This window comes from Orycteropus afer, unplaced genomic scaffold (genome assembly GCF_000298275.1).
Source record: "Orycteropus afer afer isolate SDZICR_OR568_19922 unplaced genomic scaffold, OryAfe1.0 scaffold00539, whole genome shotgun sequence".
NCBI classification, from domain to species: Eukaryota; Metazoa; Chordata; class Mammalia; order Tubulidentata; family Orycteropodidae; genus Orycteropus; species Orycteropus afer.
Genome location: NW_006922126.1, coordinates 1,547,323 through 1,564,239, shown reverse-complemented (window position 1 = coordinate 1,564,239; position 16,917 = coordinate 1,547,323). Strand labels below are relative to the sequence as shown.

The 16,917-nt window shown below is 60.8% G+C and overlaps 1 protein-coding gene across 1 annotated transcript in view; it reads right to left on the bottom strand.

The window, feature by feature from the left end:
* The window catches only part of UVSSA (UV stimulated scaffold protein A), a 39,961-nt gene that overhangs the window by 20,142 nt on the left and 2,902 nt on the right, over nt 1–16,917 (bottom strand). Inside the window, exons 3-6 of the mRNA XM_042782950.1 lie at nt 14,875–14,995; nt 12,940–13,263; nt 10,427–10,539; nt 9,629–9,757 (exon numbers count right to left, since the gene is read on the bottom strand). Coding sequence (XP_042638884.1) covers nt 9,629–9,757; nt 10,427–10,539; nt 12,940–13,263; nt 14,875–14,995 — 687 coding nt within the window. The remainder of the gene's footprint in view (nt 1–9,628; nt 9,758–10,426; nt 10,540–12,939; nt 13,264–14,874; nt 14,996–16,917) is intronic.

Sequence of the window (16,917 nt, the reverse complement as noted above, 5' to 3'; positions counted from 1 at the left end):
TAAATTGTGGTCAATGTCATGAGACAAAGTATGTGAACCGCTGTATGGAAAGTGTATTTGCTCTGTAAATTTTCACCCAAATCACAATTTAAAAAAAAAAAAAAAAACTGTGAAGAGATTTTCCCTTGACTGAGGCCCTCTGGGTTCAGGGTCAGCCTGGTGGCGACACTCAGCCTCTTACAGGGGAAGCAGGCCGAGTCACCCAAGCCTGGGAGAAGGCATCTGTCTCATACTCCCTTCCGTGCTCTGAAGACCTGAAGAGTTCGCGTCCTTTTTTTTTTTTTTTTTAAATAAGCAAAGCTGCTCTTCCCCATGACCCCAATCTTTCTTCACATGCACACGTCTACCCCCCACACTCCAGACCTGCCCCAAGACCTTCCTACCCTCCAATGTCACCTCGTCCTTGGTTCGTGAACATGGCCGCCCAGCCCCCAGGGTCACAACGGCCCCTTGGGCCACCCCAACCCAACACTCGACAGGGCCACTGTGCCTGGTCCCCATGTCATTTGAGACACAGGTTGAAAAGCTCTGTGGAGGCTGCCCGTGCCCAAGGCAAGCCTCCTGGCACATACTGGAGCCCAGAGCCCCAGGGACCTACAGCCACCACACTCACTGTCAAGAAGCCCTAAACCACATGAAATGGTGGAACCCACCCTCAGGCCCTCAGGTTCTGTTCTGTAGGACACTGTGACAATAGCGCCACCTCCTCCCCCACCAGCTGAGAAACCAGGGGTCGAGAGAGGCCAGCTGGGGCGCAGCAGCGAGGGAGACCCTGTGGGGTTCCTCTCCTCCTTGGACACCAGCCACCTGTCCTTCCTTCCTGAGCAGTCCCAGCAGAGAGGCGAGCCTGCCACCCGCTGCCTAAGCCACTGGGGGTCTCCCGGGTCCAGCAGTGTGCCCTCAGTCGGAGCCTGAGCTGAGTCGACCTGCATAATCAGGAGGACGGCTGCCTGGCTCACCTCAGACCAGGAGGGGCCTGGCAGGGGCTGGAGGAACCGTGGACAGCGTGTGCGTGCACGTGTGTGTGCGTGCGTGCGTGCGTGTGCGTGCATGTGTGTGTGTGTATGTCAGCTTTCTTCGCTGGGAGCCAGCACCATCAGGAGCCGCCAAGGCTTCTTACTGCCTGCAGAGTCACTTCCAGGGTCGTGTCCCACCATCGAAGAAAGTACCTGTCAGATTGACACCAACGACCGTGAAAGGAAAATTCCTCCCCATGGATCACGGGCCCTTCGACAACTCTAAGAGCCAAACCTGCAGACACTTAAAGGAGCTGACTGCCTTTGTTTCTGAAGGTGAGCGAGACTTGCCGTCAACCTCTCAAAGGCACCTACAACTGTGGCCGGGGAAGGCTGGAGACCCTAAGAGCCCAAGGACCTGATCCATCTGGTCACCAAAAGCAAGCCCAAGTAAGTGCAAGACGGGCGTCCACGGCATCGTGCAGCCTGCGGACGCGGATGTGGTGCTCGGCCCTGGCTGCCTGGTCGGTCCCCTGGGAGGCACACCTGGCCGTACCTGCTGCACCCGGCACCCGCTGCCAGGAGCCCCTGCCCCGGAGGCTCAACGGGCTGCAAACGCGCTGTTGGGGCGCCGCCCACGGCTGAGCATCTGGGCGCCCGGACATTAATCACCAGGAAGCGTAATTTTTGTTATCAGTCTAACACTGATCAAAAGGGAAGCCTGTCTCCACCGCTGACCTGTGAAACGTCCCAATTATGCTCTTTGGAAATGACAGGGGCACTTAACTCCCGAGCTGAGCAAATGGCGACGATCAATCACGTTTGAATAACAATGAGCCGCGGACCTGAAAATTATTTTTGTATAGAATCTACCCAGGAATTTATGAAAGGCGCAAGGCAGCCAAGGTTCCGGGCATTATGACTCGCGGCTCGTGCCGAGCGTATCAAACACTAAACAGAATTTATGTGTTTTAATTTTCTAAAAGGTAGATGTGGGCTCGGCGCTACAATGCATAACATATAGCGGCCGACTTTAAATATGGGGGTCATTTCCCTACAGGGTGCTGCTCGCTGCCCACCCCCTTCATCTCACCGGGGACCCTCAACACCGCCTCCTCTGCCAACAGAATATCCGAGCGCTCAGCTGAGTAGCGGGAGTTCCCCTTCTTTCGCCGCAGCTAAAAGGGTTTATTCCCGTGACTGAGTCCCGAGCCCTGGGCTCCTCTCTGCTCCTAAATTAGCCCTGACGAGGCCGCCTTCCTGGGCCGGGCTGTCTGCAGAGGGCAGGGTCGCGAGCTCCTTGGTAAACACGCACCAAGGCGGCCGAGCGGCTCCTGGTCGGGCCGCATCCGCCTGCACCCACGCTCGGGTCCCTCAGGAAACCCTGTCTCTAGAGGCACCAGGCTTTTCGTGAGCAGAGCCGACTGGAGCGGTTCCCTTCCCTCTGCTGCCTGAAACTCTCGGGAGGCCAGCGAGCCATTCACGAGGCATGGCCCCCGGGCTCAGACTACACTTGTCACTAAATCTCAGCTCGAGAGCTCCACCTGCCAGGTTTCACTCACAGGGGATTAACTCGGGGACCCCGGGAGCACCAGTGGGAACTCCTGCCTGGGGCCAGGACGCCAGCCTCTGTGCGGTGAGGAAGGGCAGAGCCGTGGTGGCGCGGAGAGGCAGGAAAGCGCTCTGGCCCGGAGCACGCGGCGGGCACAGCTCCAGCGACGCTCCCGAGACCTGCTCACGGCTCGTGCTGGAGTGGGGTCAGGACCACGGGCCCCAGGCCTCCCTCAGGACGTGGCCCCACTCAGAGGCAGAGAGGCCCATTTCCACCGCGAAAACAAGTCGTCAAACGGTCAAGACGGTGGCAGTGGCTGCGGCGACCTTCTCCTCAAGGTCAAAGACCATGCTAGACTAGACAAGGGCAGCCCCGACGGACGTGTGGGGACAGACGTGCCAGTTGAGGGCAGCATCCTTCCACTGGTGACCCTCCCAAGGCTGTGGGGGGAACACAAGGAGGGCAGCTCTCAGGCCTGGGGTCCTGTCCTGAGGGAGGTCCCGTTCTGCAGAGAGCCGTTCAGGCTTGGCAACGTGTTTTCAAGATGGCATCCGACTTAAAATATTGCCTCAACAACAGCCTGCTTTTAACTCATCTGAGTGGAGAGTTTTCTCCCCATGGAAACCAAACTGAAGACAAATCCGACCCCTCCCCTTGTCTGCACAAGATAAGGGCTCACCAGGTGCCGCCCCCCAAGGTGAAGCCACCAGCACAGTCCCTAACAGCTTAGCATCCCCTCAGGAGGGGCTGGGGACAGCAGCTCTGCTGGCCAATCCCACAGCTCCCTTGGGCCCGCCACCCGCCTCTCCCAGCCCAGGTCAGAGGCCACCTGCGAGCAAGCGCCTGAGCCGTGGAGGGCCCCGTGGCAGGGCCGCGCCTTCCCGGCCCAGCGCGCCATCCCCGGCTCCAAGCTGGTTTCATACCAACGGAGTCTCACCCACAGTTAAAAGGAGCTAGAAAAATGGGCCTTTGCGATCATAATTAAACAAGCAATAAAACGGCTAAAATATACAATGCAATCAGTTTACCGAGGGCACGCAGAGAGGGCGCTAATTATCGGAGCAGGAAGAGGAAGAGGAAGCGTGGTGCAGAGCCGCTGTGGCCGCCGCCCGAGCGCGGCCCAGAGACTGCAGCTGGGCCATTAAATAAATTCTGTACGATCTAATTAACTGGGCGCGCAATCTCAATTACTTTTCACCCAAGAAATCACTTTTGTTCAGTTTTATGTGTGTCTGTTTCCCTTTTTTTAAAAAAAAAAATGATGTAAGGCGTCGTCAGACAAGTGAACTCTAAACTTCATTTGTCTTTCAGCAGGCTTGATGGCTATGCATTTAAAAACCCATTCTATCTTATAAACTAAAAATTAAACGTACTCAGCTGTGATGGTCGTCACTGCATCTGCTATTTATATGCTAATGCCCTCCCGGCAAGACCGTGCAAATTACCCCCCAGGCCAATATCTCATGCGCATCTACGGTGGCTGCCAGCGAACCACCTTCTAGAGGACAGATGCTGGGGCAGCTCCCAGCCTGCTGACCACAGCCGGCGGCCTGGCCATGGAGCCTCGAGGTCAGCCGGCTCAGCCAGAGTGAAACCGGCTTCACAGAAGGCCGTCTCAGCTCTGAGCAAAAATCCTCTGAAAATCATTCGAAAAGCACATGACTTTTCCAGAACGACTGGCTTTTTACAGGGTCAAAATCCAGTGAAAAGATTTGTGCGGTAACATTAGAAAACACAGGCTGGGTGCTGCTCCACCCTAAAGCAGTAACAGAAGTGACTCGGTGGACAGACCCCCTCGAGGGAGAGGCCGGCGGGCACAGTGGGCCCTGGTGCTGGGCTGCGGCCCGGGGGAGCGCCACACACACAGGCCAGGGGTGTCCGGCCTGCTGGGGGGGGGGGCAAGAGCAGCCGCCATATGGGTCGGGGACGTGCTGTGCTGGCCCCGACAGACCCCGGCTGAACAGTCCACCGTCTTCCCAAATGATAAACCGACACCGGGAGGGCCTCTTTCTCCAGGGTACGGCCAAACTGAGCTGTACCCCGGGGTCAGGCGTGGTAGCTGCAGGACTCGTACCCCCTGCACAGGGGGGGTTGCAGCACTGTCACCAGGGTTACCGAACACTACATAACCCAGCATCACCAGTGGAGGGGCAGGTAACTCGACGCCCTGGGAGCTCCTGGGGGCTCCTGCGGAGTCACTGTCAGCCCTCGGCCAGCTCCAGAGAAGGCGGAGGGACTCCCCCTCGCACACTCTGCAGCCAGCCACCAGCTTCCTGTCTCTTTTCCAGTGCCACCTCTGAGGTGACAGTGCTCACAGCAGCCACGGACAGCAGCCTGAGAGGGCCAGGCAGGAGAGGGCTCAGCTGTGTCCCCCAACAGCCACACGCACTGGGTGGCTCCTCCACTGGGGGCTCAGCTCTTGGCAACGTGACCAAAGCTCACACAACTCCCCCAGACTCAGTTTTCTCATCTGTAAAATGGGGCTTACATCATCTACCTCACAGCACCTGAAGGGATGACTGTATGGAAGTGTTTAGGAACTTTCTGCCAAGTGGGACCCTCTATGCTGGCGGCTGGGCACCAGGAAGAGAAAACTCCAGGGAGGGAGCGTGTTGAACCCGAGCTCTCCGCCCCGAGGCCGCAGCCACCTCCCGCTCCTCTCGGGCTGACACCGCGACCATGGGCTTACCAGCCCCCGAGGCCTGGCCCGCAGCCCTCCCGGGGATCTGGCGGCTCGGCCTTCAGCCGTGATGGAAGGCGTCCCGTCAGCAGGGAAGGCTGTTTCCCAGGCGGCGCCGCGACACGGGGTCTCTGACGGCCGGTGATTTAGCTCCTGCCCCCGCTGGAGGTGCCTGGTGTGGGAGACACTGCGTCCTCGCCTGGGCTCCTCCTGTCTTTTCACCGACAGGAAGCCTGACCCTCGTGCGGCTCTGGCAGCGTCAGGAACCTGCTCGACAGCTGAGACACACAGCTGCCCTGGCCTGGCTGGGCCCACCCGGCGGCTGGCTCGGCAGCTCGCCCCGGCCCCAGCCTTCAGGGCCTCTGACATCAGAAGCAACGTTTGGTGGTGTGGCTGCTCAGGAAGGCAGGCAGATGGCCAACACTGACAGAGAAGCAGGCAGGACTCAGGTGGACCAGCGTCCGCGTCTGTGAGTGCATCAGGGTGTGTCCACAGCTAGGAAACACTCGGCTGCCACGTCGGACCCGAGGTGCTGGTGAGGGGCCCGAGAGCAGCCTCTTCAACAGATGGCCGGGTTTTAAAAAGATGACGAAGGGACAGCACTGAGCCTACTCAACAGACTGGGGCTGAGACCGTTCTACGGTGGCTGGGAATTAATATTTTGTTAATTACACAACACACAACAATCTGTGCTCTTCGCTACATAATTAAACAGCAGGCCGTTTAAAAGTTCGCACAGGATTTGTGTCAGCTTAACGGATGTGGCAGGCACGGGTTATTACACCTGCCCCGTAACAGAGCCAGGCTGCAAACTAAATTTCCCGAACGATCCTCCGTATTGATCTATCGAAGATTTATCCCCAGCCTCCTTCCAAACGGAACCGACACAGACACACTCTATAAAACAAACAGTTAAACATATTTAAACCGGCTGGAATATTTTTTAAAGACGGAACATCTATGTCAAAAGGGAAACAACATCGTGTAGGAACCGACGGCAGCAGACAGAGCCTGGAAATCTTAAAACCGCAAAAGAACAGATGGCGCTGCAGCTGCTGCTGGAGCCCTGGCCGCCGGGGGAGAGGCACTGCGGCCCCAGCGCTCCGGGCGGAGCAGAGGCCGGGCTCTGAGCTTGCACCCGAGCCACCGAGGTTGGATTCCGACTCCCGGCATCACGTTTGCTTCGGCCCCACACACGTTTGTTAAAAGCCTCAAGATCCCGGACCACGCCTTACCGAGTGAGTGCCCCCCGCTCAGCCTGTTCCACGGGCGGAGTTAACGAGGCCGAGCCAGTGCCCAGCAAGCAGGGAGACACTGAGGCAGGTGATTTAAACCCTCCGTAAATTTCATCTGAAGATGGCGAACAACAGCTTGTTCCTAATTTCTAATTAAAAGGGCTCTAATTGACGCCACCACTCGTTAGCGGCAGCCACCTGCCCTCTGCGCAGGCCGCTGTAGGCGGACCGTCCCTGCCGCGCTGCGGCGCCGCCGCCTACCCGCCAGGAGATGAGCAGATATGCGCCTGCCGCGTCTATTCTGGGAAGCGGGCTCACCTGAGACTGGGTGCTGCCACTCACAGCCCTGCAGGCCGCCAATCACTTCATCTCCAGGCTGCTCTGTGCCGCAAGCCCGTGAGCACGGAATGAACAAAATCCCCCAGGATTTCAGAGCCGGTGCCTTTTTAAAAATCAACTGGTGGAGAAGGGTCTAGAAAGTGTCTGTTCACCTGACAGAGGAGGCGAGCGATTCCTCCTCCCACCAAAGCCGTACACCTTCCAATCCTAGTCACTGCAACCTGACAGGCCCGACCGACCGTGGCAGGCGCCCGAGTGCCGCCTCTGACAAACGGCTCAAGTGAGGCCCAGCCACACCCGACGGTCCCCGTGGGCAAGCCTGCTGGCTGGACCGTGCTGACTGGCATAGGGTCAGCCCCCTCCACCCAGGCATCCTCAGGGTGCTACCTCAGTTTACCCCATTACACCACTGTGGCTGGGAGCACTGCCCCTTCCCTCTCTGAAGTTCTCCAGCTGGGGCGCTATGCCCCAGCCTCCCCGGTCAGCACCCTCACTGTCCCAGCCTCGCCGGCCGCTGGGGCAGACAGAGGACATCTGCTCAGCCATCAGCCTCCCAATCCAGAGCTGGGCCACCACGAGTGCTCATGCCGTGTCCCATACCTCTGCCCTGCCCAGCACACACCCCTGTGCCCACATAGGTCCTGCAAGCTGAGGGCCTAGCGGGGTCCTGCCCTCTGAGCAGCTCAGGCTCCAAGCGAGATGAAGCCAGGCTGCACCTATCAAGACACAGGACGGAGGCCTGCTGCCTGCCCACAGGGGTCAGAGGAGGTACACACGTGTGGGGCTGGAGCAGGGCATCTGCTGGGGGATGACAGTGGTGACAGCAGCTGCCCCTCTTGACAGAGCATCAACACACAACCCTGTACACATCCGAGGGCCCCGGTGCCCTCCCCTGGCTCCCACCACCCGGCAAGCGTGGAGCACACGCCCTGGCTGCACACGTGGCACCGTTCCAGCAAGCAGGAGGCCAGCGAGCACCGAGGGCAGGGCGGTCTGCAGGAGACGGCAGGCCCAGGCTCCCGAGTCAGAGCAGAATGGGGCAGAGGCCAGGCTGGGGCCTTGCCGACAGGGCCTCCTGCGGTGGCCACTGACACGGTCCCCCAGTGCACACGCGGAGATGTGGGTACAGGAGACATGCAGGATCTCCACGTGCGCACCTCAGCGAGCATGCTCGGGGAGCTCCCAGCAAGGTCGCCCACAGCACGGCCGATGCACCACTGGGCGCTGCAGCACGCAAGGCCCACGTGGCTCTTTGCCGCCTCCTGCTATGCCAGCTGAGCTGCCCGAGGAGACCCACCCAGGCCAGGGCCGTGGCCAGGCCCATCAGTAATGAGACCTGCCCATGGCAGCCAGCCCTGGAGAAGGCCTTGGAGCTATGAGGTGAGAGCAGGGCTCAGGGGACTTTCAGGCAAGCTAGAAAGTTCTACCACCAGAGCCCCAGGTCAAGGAGAGTGGCCGGGCTGTCCTGGAGCCCCCCAGGATACCCAGGAGCCACCCCGCGCTATGGCTTAAAGTCCCTAGGCTGCTGGGGGACAGCCACGCTAGTCAACAGCTTGTCTTCTGTGGCCACTCACAGCATTGTGAACAATGCCTGCAGCACCCCACTGCCCTCTAGGGGCACCATGGTCACCACCACACAGAACTCTGAGTGCAGGAGCTGAGCAGCGGGGCTGTCCTTGGTGGACGGGGGCAGGCGGCCACCACAGGTCTCCTTGGGACCCCAGCCCCTGCACAGCCTGTCCCAACGGAGCAGAAGCTGCCCACAGCAGCCAAAGAAAGATGGGAGGACGGCTCACGAAAGCTTAGCAGAGATCTCCCTCCCTCTCCTGAACAGAGACCCAGAGGGGCAGGCCCCAGAGGCCCCGAATCTCCTCCCGTTCAGCGTGACCGTCGGACACCCTCACTCTGGGCACACACCTTCCACCCCAAGGCCGTTCTTCCCCTGGGATTGCTCAGAATTTCATCCCCATCGGCAACACGCTACCTGAATACTTGGGAATTGTCGTCGGCCTCCCATAACCAGACTTTTCTGCATCGTGAAGAAGTGGATTTTGGTCAAAAGTCACAGAAATACCTTATGTTTTGGTTTAAGTTACACACCAAGACGGACTCTGGTAAGGCACCCTGAATACCCACCAACTCGTGTCCGCCGCGCTGACCACCTCAGCCAGCAGCCAGCCCACAGCCAGGCCACTTCCCCAACGTCCCCAGCAGCCAGCCCGCAGCCAGGCCACTTCCCCAGTTACCCGTTTTCTCCTTCAACTCAAGAGACAGACCTAAGGACGAGGAGCAAGATCGCCCTCTACTGGTCTCTGGGGGCCTGGGCACACTGCCTGCAGAGTCCAGGACTAGCCCAAAGCAGCAGCACCCAGTGGCCTGGTCCCTTGGGTGGAGCCAAGCCAGGTTAAAAACGTCCCGCAGGCCCCTGCACTCCTGGGCCACCCTCCCCTCCACGGCACGGTCACGTGGTCACCCTGCCGCCACACCACCCTGCTCCATGGGAGGGTGTCAGCCACTGTCTGGGGAAGACCTAGGCCCTTCTGAGAGGCTTGGAACTTGATCTTTCCCTCAGCAAAGAACACGGCCCAAAGCTTCCCCTGAAGTCCAGAGTCTGGAGTCAACGTGCCTGTCGCTCTGGGCTCTGCACCCTCTTCCTCTCCACCCCCTGCCATGGTCCTGGCTGCCCGCCACACCGTCCCCCCACCTAGCCGCCACAGTGTGAACAGGAAGCCCGCTAAGCTTGGGGCCCGTTCTCCTGGGTCTAGACTGGAGGCAGACACCAGTGGGGGCGAGGACAGGACAGCACGTGCACCTCAATCACGGGTGCCTCTGAGCACCCCCACACCCCCACCGACCGGCCACTCACCAGTGCTGGGGGCGCTTCCAGAGGCCTGATATTCAACTCCTGGTACTTCCTCACAGTGACTTCCAGTTCCTCCTTGAGGTCGATGGCCTGCTTGAGCCGCTGGCCGTGAGTCCCCGCCCGGGTGAACAGCTGCAAAGCACAGGAGGTGTCGGGCCCACAGGTGCTCACAGCCTCAGCAACCCCGTGAGAAGAGGGCACTTTCTTTGGACACACCCGGGATAGAGAGACCCGAGGGGCTGAGGGCGGACCCACAGCGCTGACCCAGGGAGAGTCTCCCAGGCCTGGCCGCCCACTGCCATCCCAGGGGGCGATCCCTCCCTCACTAGCTTTCTCAGCTGTCTCTGAAGCCCACCCGAGCCCCACTGTCTAATCCTCCTCTCCAGCACGCCTGCAGGCCTGGCTCATGGCCGGGGGCCACACAGCCTCAAGCAGGAGCTCCCTGCTGCGGACCACGTGCCCGCTGGGCCCAGGGCAGCTCGGCGGCCCCTCACCTGCACCCAGGAGCACACGGCCGGCGGGACCTGCCAGACCCAGGGCAGCTCGGCGGCCCCTCACCTGCACCCAGGAGCACACGGCCGGCGGGACCTGCCAGACCCAGGGCAGCTCGGCGGCCCCTCACCTGCACCCAGGAGCACACGGCCGGCGGGACCTGCCAGACCCAGGGCAGCTCGGCGGCCCCTCACCTGCACCCAGGAGCACACGGCCGGCGGGACCTGCCAGACCCAGGGCAGCTCGGTGGCCCGTCACCTGCACCCAGGAACACACGGCCGAGCCCCGGGCAGCTCGGCGGCCCCTCACCTGCACCCAGGAGCACACGGCTGGCAGGAACTTGCTCTGGATGAGCTTGAGCGCGTCCCGGGCACTGTGGACGACGGCGCTGTTGTCTTCATTCTCCTGTACCCGCAGGTCATCTGCAACAAGCCCATGAGGGGCCAGAGGTCATCAGAGGGGCCCAGACTCTGTCCCTCAGGTAGGGTGGGGCACCCAGGCCCGAGACAGGCCCGGGCTCACTAGGTGGTGAGGGTGCGCCACCTGTCAGGGACCCCCCGAGGGTGAAAGCCATGGATCCCTCTGAACTGTCTGCGTGCCGCCCCGCATCCATGATAGCTCCTGAATCCCAAAATGCCACCTTGAGAAGTAAGGTCACTCTAAGTGACTTCTTAAAATGACACCAAAGCCAGAAACCAACAAGGAAAGACAAGAAGAGCTGATATTCTGAGAATGTAGGCCTCTCTATTCTGCAAACACAAACACGGACAAAACGGGGAGATGACCCAGCAGTACTGGTAACCAGGCGGCACACCGGAGGAAGACTCTAGCCTGTGTGGGACTCGCGCTCTGCGGGGACGAGAGGAGCACATGGAAGCACAGGTGCTGGGACGCCGCGTGCAGCCGACAGGGGCGTGGTCCTGAAAGAACCGGAGAGCAGGGCTGGGGCCCTGGAGGTTCGCCGAGCCCAAGGCCACACGGACGGCGGCTGCGTGGTGGTGCGTTTTCTTTAGCCACGACGGGCTGCACAGTGCGCCGAGGTCACACAGGTTAGGCTTCCCCAGGGCCGGGGCTGGCGGGATCTCGGGAACAAGAGCCGCTACAAAGACTGACGGTGGGGCTCCAGCTGGAGGGAGGCAGCAGGCAGGGAGGGGACAGTGCAAAGGACACGGGGCTGAGGCAGCCCAGACAAGCAGTGGGTGTAGGCCAAGCGTGGACAGGTAGAGGCTGTCCATACCCGCCCAGGACAGGAAACTCCTGTCTAGGTCCCTGTGGGCACTGCTGCCCGCCAGCACCCCCTCCTGCATGTCTCCAGGCTCCTCCCATCCACACGTCCCAACCGAACTCATACCGGCCCACCCTCCAGTGCCACTGTCCTGTGGCACCAGCAACGCCACCCCCATATCTCCTAACCCCATCGTCCACACAACACCCCCATCCCCATGCGTACGCGTCAGGGATGGGGAACCACCATGTGGCTCCAGAAGCCAGAAGCCAGGGACCACCTCCCACTACAGCCTGGCCCTGTCCTGGGCCTCTCCCACCTATGCCCCCCCGCCCGCCTTTCGATCAGCTCAGCGCCGCGGCAGTCAAGCAGCCCGTCCTACCCAGACGTGGGCAAGCACCTCCGACAGTTCTCTCCATCCCGACTCCTGCCCCAGCCCCCAAACCCGCTGTCCGTGCGGCAGCCCTGCGGGTCGCCCAGACTGTCCTTGCAGAGCCCCCAGCCCCAAGTCCTGAGCGCCTCACTGACCTCGCTCCCTGTGCCCGGGCCACTCCGCAAGACCACCACCACCTCCTGCTGTGGCCTCCGCCCTGGGCTCCCGCCCCCCAGGCAGACTGCTGCCCCAGCCCTGCAGCTCTCGGGCCAGCCACTGGTCACGCCTCCTGACCCAGCGTTGGGCCAGGGAGCTCCCGTGGCTGGTGAGCAGATGGGTGTTTATGACAAAGTACAGGCTGGCTTCCAAGGGACTGCAGCCGGATGCCAGCAGCTGCCCGGCATGTGGGTGCTGGCAAAGACCACATGTGCCAGGCCCGGGGAACAAGCGCCACCACAGCTGTGGTCCCTCGGTGTGCTAGCCTGCAGCGTGCTCGTTCCCAGCCACTGGCAGCGCGGGCTGTACCCGGCAGCCGAGGGCCCCGTGACGCTCAGAGCCCCGCCCCTGCAAGTGCTCAGTGAGAGCACTTCACAGACAGACGCAACTCAAAGCCACAAGTTACCTGAGAAGCCACACTGCACACTGGCTGAGTGCCCCGGACACCAGCCCCCAAGCCCACTGCGGCCAGGCAAGTGGTTCTGAGCATGAGTGAAGCCATGCAGCCCCAAGGCGGGAATGCCGGGGGCCAACAAGGCCCCTGCCTGTTACGATCCGTGTCAAGTAAGTTGTTTCATGCTCCCAGGCAAGAGCAGATGGCAAATGACCCCTCACAGCCTCGTTCTGATGCTGACAGGACCTCTGACCAGGCGGGGGGCTCCAACCCCTCCCCAGGGTCACAGGTCATTGTCTGCCCATCATAGGTGGCCCTTCTCACCCCGCCCCTCACACCTGACCCTGGGGGCCCACCCTGCTCACAGCCCACTAGGAGCCACTGTGAGATGCCAGGGCTTTCAACAAGCTCTCGGAAGTGTCCCTGCAGCCAGCCCGCAACCAAGGAGGCATGGCGTGGAGGGGCGCACAGTCCAGGGGCTAAGTGGAGGCTTAATGAACACGCTGGACTCCCCTGCCCCGGAGCACCCCGAGGAGGCCGGGGCTGTACTGCAGGCCCGGGGTCTGCTCTGCCGGGGACACCCCAGATGCAGCACCTGCCCGCCGGCCCGGTACCTGCACAGAGCTCCAGGTCCAGAGTGTACTTGTGCGAGCCGAGCCCGTGGCTCCGGACAAACTCCCCCGGCTCCTCGTGCTCCTCCCCTGACAGGTCTCCTGTGGCTGCCTCTGGCAGCCCCTGCCCACCGCCAACGGCTCGCAGAGGCCCCGGGAAGGCAGGCAGGTCTTTGCTGCAGCAGGGCTGCTCCTCGTCCTGGGGGCCAAGGCTCGAGGAGGGAGGGCTGTCCTCAGCAGGCCCACTTGGGGAGAAGTCAAACGGGACCAACAGGCGAAAGCAGCTCTCCACTTCCGTTAGGCAGCACCGGATTTCTCCAGACATTTCTGCTGAAAGACAAGAAGGATCCGCTGATGAGCCAATGGAGCAAACCATACCCCTCGCCTGGAAACCTGCCAGAGGCCCGCCCCCAGGAGCCCCCACCTATGAAAGGATGGCCACCTGCAGCACCAGGTGGGCTGGAGCCCCAGGCTGCACCTATGTGCACGTGTGCGCGCGTGCACGCGCGCACACACACACACACACGATCTCCCTGAACACACTGGCTGCCACCCCACACCTTCCTCCGCTCCCCTTCCTCCGTCCCTGACAACAGAAGCCAGCTTCCTGTGCACACACCGCCAGAGGCCGTCTAACTGCTCAATAAACTCGCAGCTCAGCAGCCGGCCTGCAAGGCCATTTGCCACGGCGTGGCTGGCAACAGCCCCTCGGGTCTGAACTCGCGCCGAGACGGCAGTGCCTTGGTGCATCACAGAGTACCAAGTGAGACAGGCTACCCCGGAGGGCGGGCCTTCAGGAGAGGGGCCGACAGCTGGGTGCTACTAAGACACACACGTGTCGCAGGCCACGTGTCCCCTGCCCCATCACCGGGCACACCCAGCCCCTCCTTGGCGGACCGGGCGCCTGTCTGATAACCCCAGGGCCAGGGTTCCTCCATGGGGCCTGGCCCTCCCAAAAGTGGCCTTTGGATGAGGCTGCGCCCAGCAACAGGACGTCTGGGTCTGCAGGAGGCTCCTGAGTACAGACCTGAGCCCCTGAAGCCTGGCACCTAGTGGACTCAGAGCTGCCACTGCCACCCACCTCCGAGGACACTGCTCTGGGCACTGGCACCACGGCCCCTCTTCTGTGCCCCTCAGACCCTGGCTAGCTCTCTAGGAAGGCTGGCTGCCAGGAAGCAGCTCAGATCCCAGCCTGCACGGACGCCTCCCTCCCTCCTCCACGCCTTGTCTTCTCCTTCCTTGGTCCTCTCGTCCTGTCCCTTCCCTCACTCCCACCTTTCCTCCCTCCTCTCCTCTTTTCTGGGTTATCTGTGCCCAGGTGGCCCTCGCAGGAAATGATCATACATAGGCAGAGCCACCAGGGGGCGCAGAAGAGCGTGCACAGCCTGCAGTGGCCCCTCCCAGGCAGCCCTTCCCTGGAGAACACCCGGGCTTGCCCTTGAGAGGAAGCTCTGGTAGCGTAGTGCCTAAGGCATCTGACAGCTAACCAGAAGACGAGGTGCAAACCCACCTTGGAAGGAAGGTTGGGCAATCTACTTCCATTGTGATACTGCCTTGGAAACCCAAGGAGGGGTCGCTATGCGTTGGATCCAACTGGACGGCAGTGTGTCTGGTTTGGTTTGGTTTGGCCCACGGGAGGGTCTTTGGGAACAGGACTGGGGTCTCAGGCTGTGCACTCCGGCAACCTAAGCTGTCTCCACCTAGCCTGTTCCCCCAGCAGCCTCCCAGCCCAGGCAGCCTCTGAGGCCTGGGCAGGCTCTGCCCTGAGACCAGTTTGGAGGAGGTGGTGGCCAGCAGAGCACGAGGGATGGCCCAGGGACTGTGCTGTGGGGGACGTGCCGGCACAGTGGGCCTGCAGAGTGGATGCAGCCCCGTCGGAGGGGTGGGTCTCCCAGGGAAGGTGCAGGGGCAGAGCGCCCCCCAGTCCTGGTGACCTGCCTTCCAGTTCCCGCTCAGCCTGTGTGGCTCGTTCCTTGTACATGTTCTCCAAGCGTTTCCGCTTCTCCTCTTCTCTTTTTCTCTCTGCCAAGGTCCTAGCGTCAACATCTTGAAAATCTACCTGAGGAATTAAGCATGAGACCCGTCTATAAAGAACACAAAGAAAGATCAAAACCTAAAAAATAGGCCTCATAAAAGATTTACTGAAAACCAAACTAAACTCACTGCTGACGAGTCAGTTCTGACTCATAGTGCCCCCTCCGTGGGTTTCCGAGGTGGTATCACTACAGAAGTAGATTGCCCAGTCTTCCTTCCGAGGAGTGGCTGCTGGGTTTGAACCGCCAGCCTTCTGATTAGCAGTCAAATGCCTTAGGCACTATGTCACCAGAGCTCCTACAAAAGATTTACCAGCAGGAGCCATTTATCAGGCATGGTGACTTTTTCTTGAAGTTCACTCTGTTTTAAAAAAGGAACTCTAGTGGCGCAGTGGTTAAAGCATTCAGCTTCAAACCAAAAGATCAGTGGTTTGAACCCACCAGCCACTCCTTGGGAGAAAGATGAGGCAGTCTACTTCAATAAAGACTACAGCCTTGGAGACCCTGTGGGGCAGTTCCACTCTGTCCTCTAGGGGCGCTGTGAGTCAGAATGGACTCCATGGCAGTGGGTGTGGTTTGGGCTTTGCTTCCCTGAAGATTGACAGCCTTGGAGACCCTGTGGGCAGTTCCACTCTGTCTTCTAGGGGCGCTGTGGGTCAGAATGGACTCCACGGCAGTGGGTGTGGTTTGGGCTTTGCTTCCGTGAAGATTGACAGCCTTGGAGACCCTGTGGGCAGTTCCACTCCTGTTGAAATTGACTCCACAGCAGTGGGTTTTCTTGGGGGATGTTTAAAATGTTAAATCTGATGTTTAATCCCCGGGAAGAGTACAGGCAGCAGCACTGCTATGTTAAATGAGGGAAGAATTACACAGACCAAACCCGAGCATGCCTGGGAGGGGAAGGCCACTGACAGGACCAAGGGGCTCCAAGCCCACCCAAGCATCTGTGTGCATTTGGGAGAGGCTGCACACCAGAAGTCCACTGCTAAGGGGTCTGCCAGCTGGGACATCTGCACCGACAAAGGCCGAGCTTCCTCAAGGGGAGAACCAACGACGTAGAACTAGAAAAAGTGGGGAGGAAGGAGGGACCGAGGCCATGGGGCTCTGGGGTGGCAGCAGGAAGTCATCATGGATTCCATTAGCATCTGGCATGAGCCAGAGTCTACTCAGAACCCAGGTAGGAATTTCATTTGCAAGGTGTGAAGACCCCAGTCCAACAACTCATCACAGTCAAAGGACAGAACCACATTTGGGAAGACATGGACCTCGCTGTTTCAGAAAGCCTCCAGCTGAGCCCCGCCCACACGGGCGGTTCCTGCCCCAGGGCTGCAGCTCCTCAGGGGCTGGCTCAGTTGTTGCCATGGACCATGGACCGATGGGACCCACGCCCACCCAGGCAGCCTCAGTGCACAGAGAACTGCTCCACGGGTTCTCAAGGCTGGGGCCTTCTGCAAGCAGATCTCCCAGGCCTGTACTTCCAAAGCGCCTTTGGGTGGGTTACAACTACCAATCCTCTGGTTAACAGTACTCCAGTGCTTACCCATGTGTCACCCAGGAAACCAGCCCATTCCCCCCACTGCTGGTCCTCCTGGGCCCCACCCACCAGCCCCCTGCTGGTCACCCTGGACCCACCCACCAGCCCCCTGCTGGTCACCCTGAACCCCACCCACCAGCCCCCTGCTGGTCACCCTGGGCCCCACCCACCAGCCCCCTGCTGGTCACCCTGGGCCCCACCCACCAGCCCCCTGCTGGTTACCCTGGACCCACCCACCAGCCCCCTGCTGGTCACCCTGGGCCCCACCCACCAGCCCCCTGCTGGTCACCCTGGGCCCCACCCACCAGCCCCCTGCTGGTCACCCTGGGCCCCACCCACCAGCCCCCTGCTGGTCCTCCTGGGCCCCACCCACCAGCCCCCTGCTGGTCCTCCTGGACCCACCCACCAGCCCCC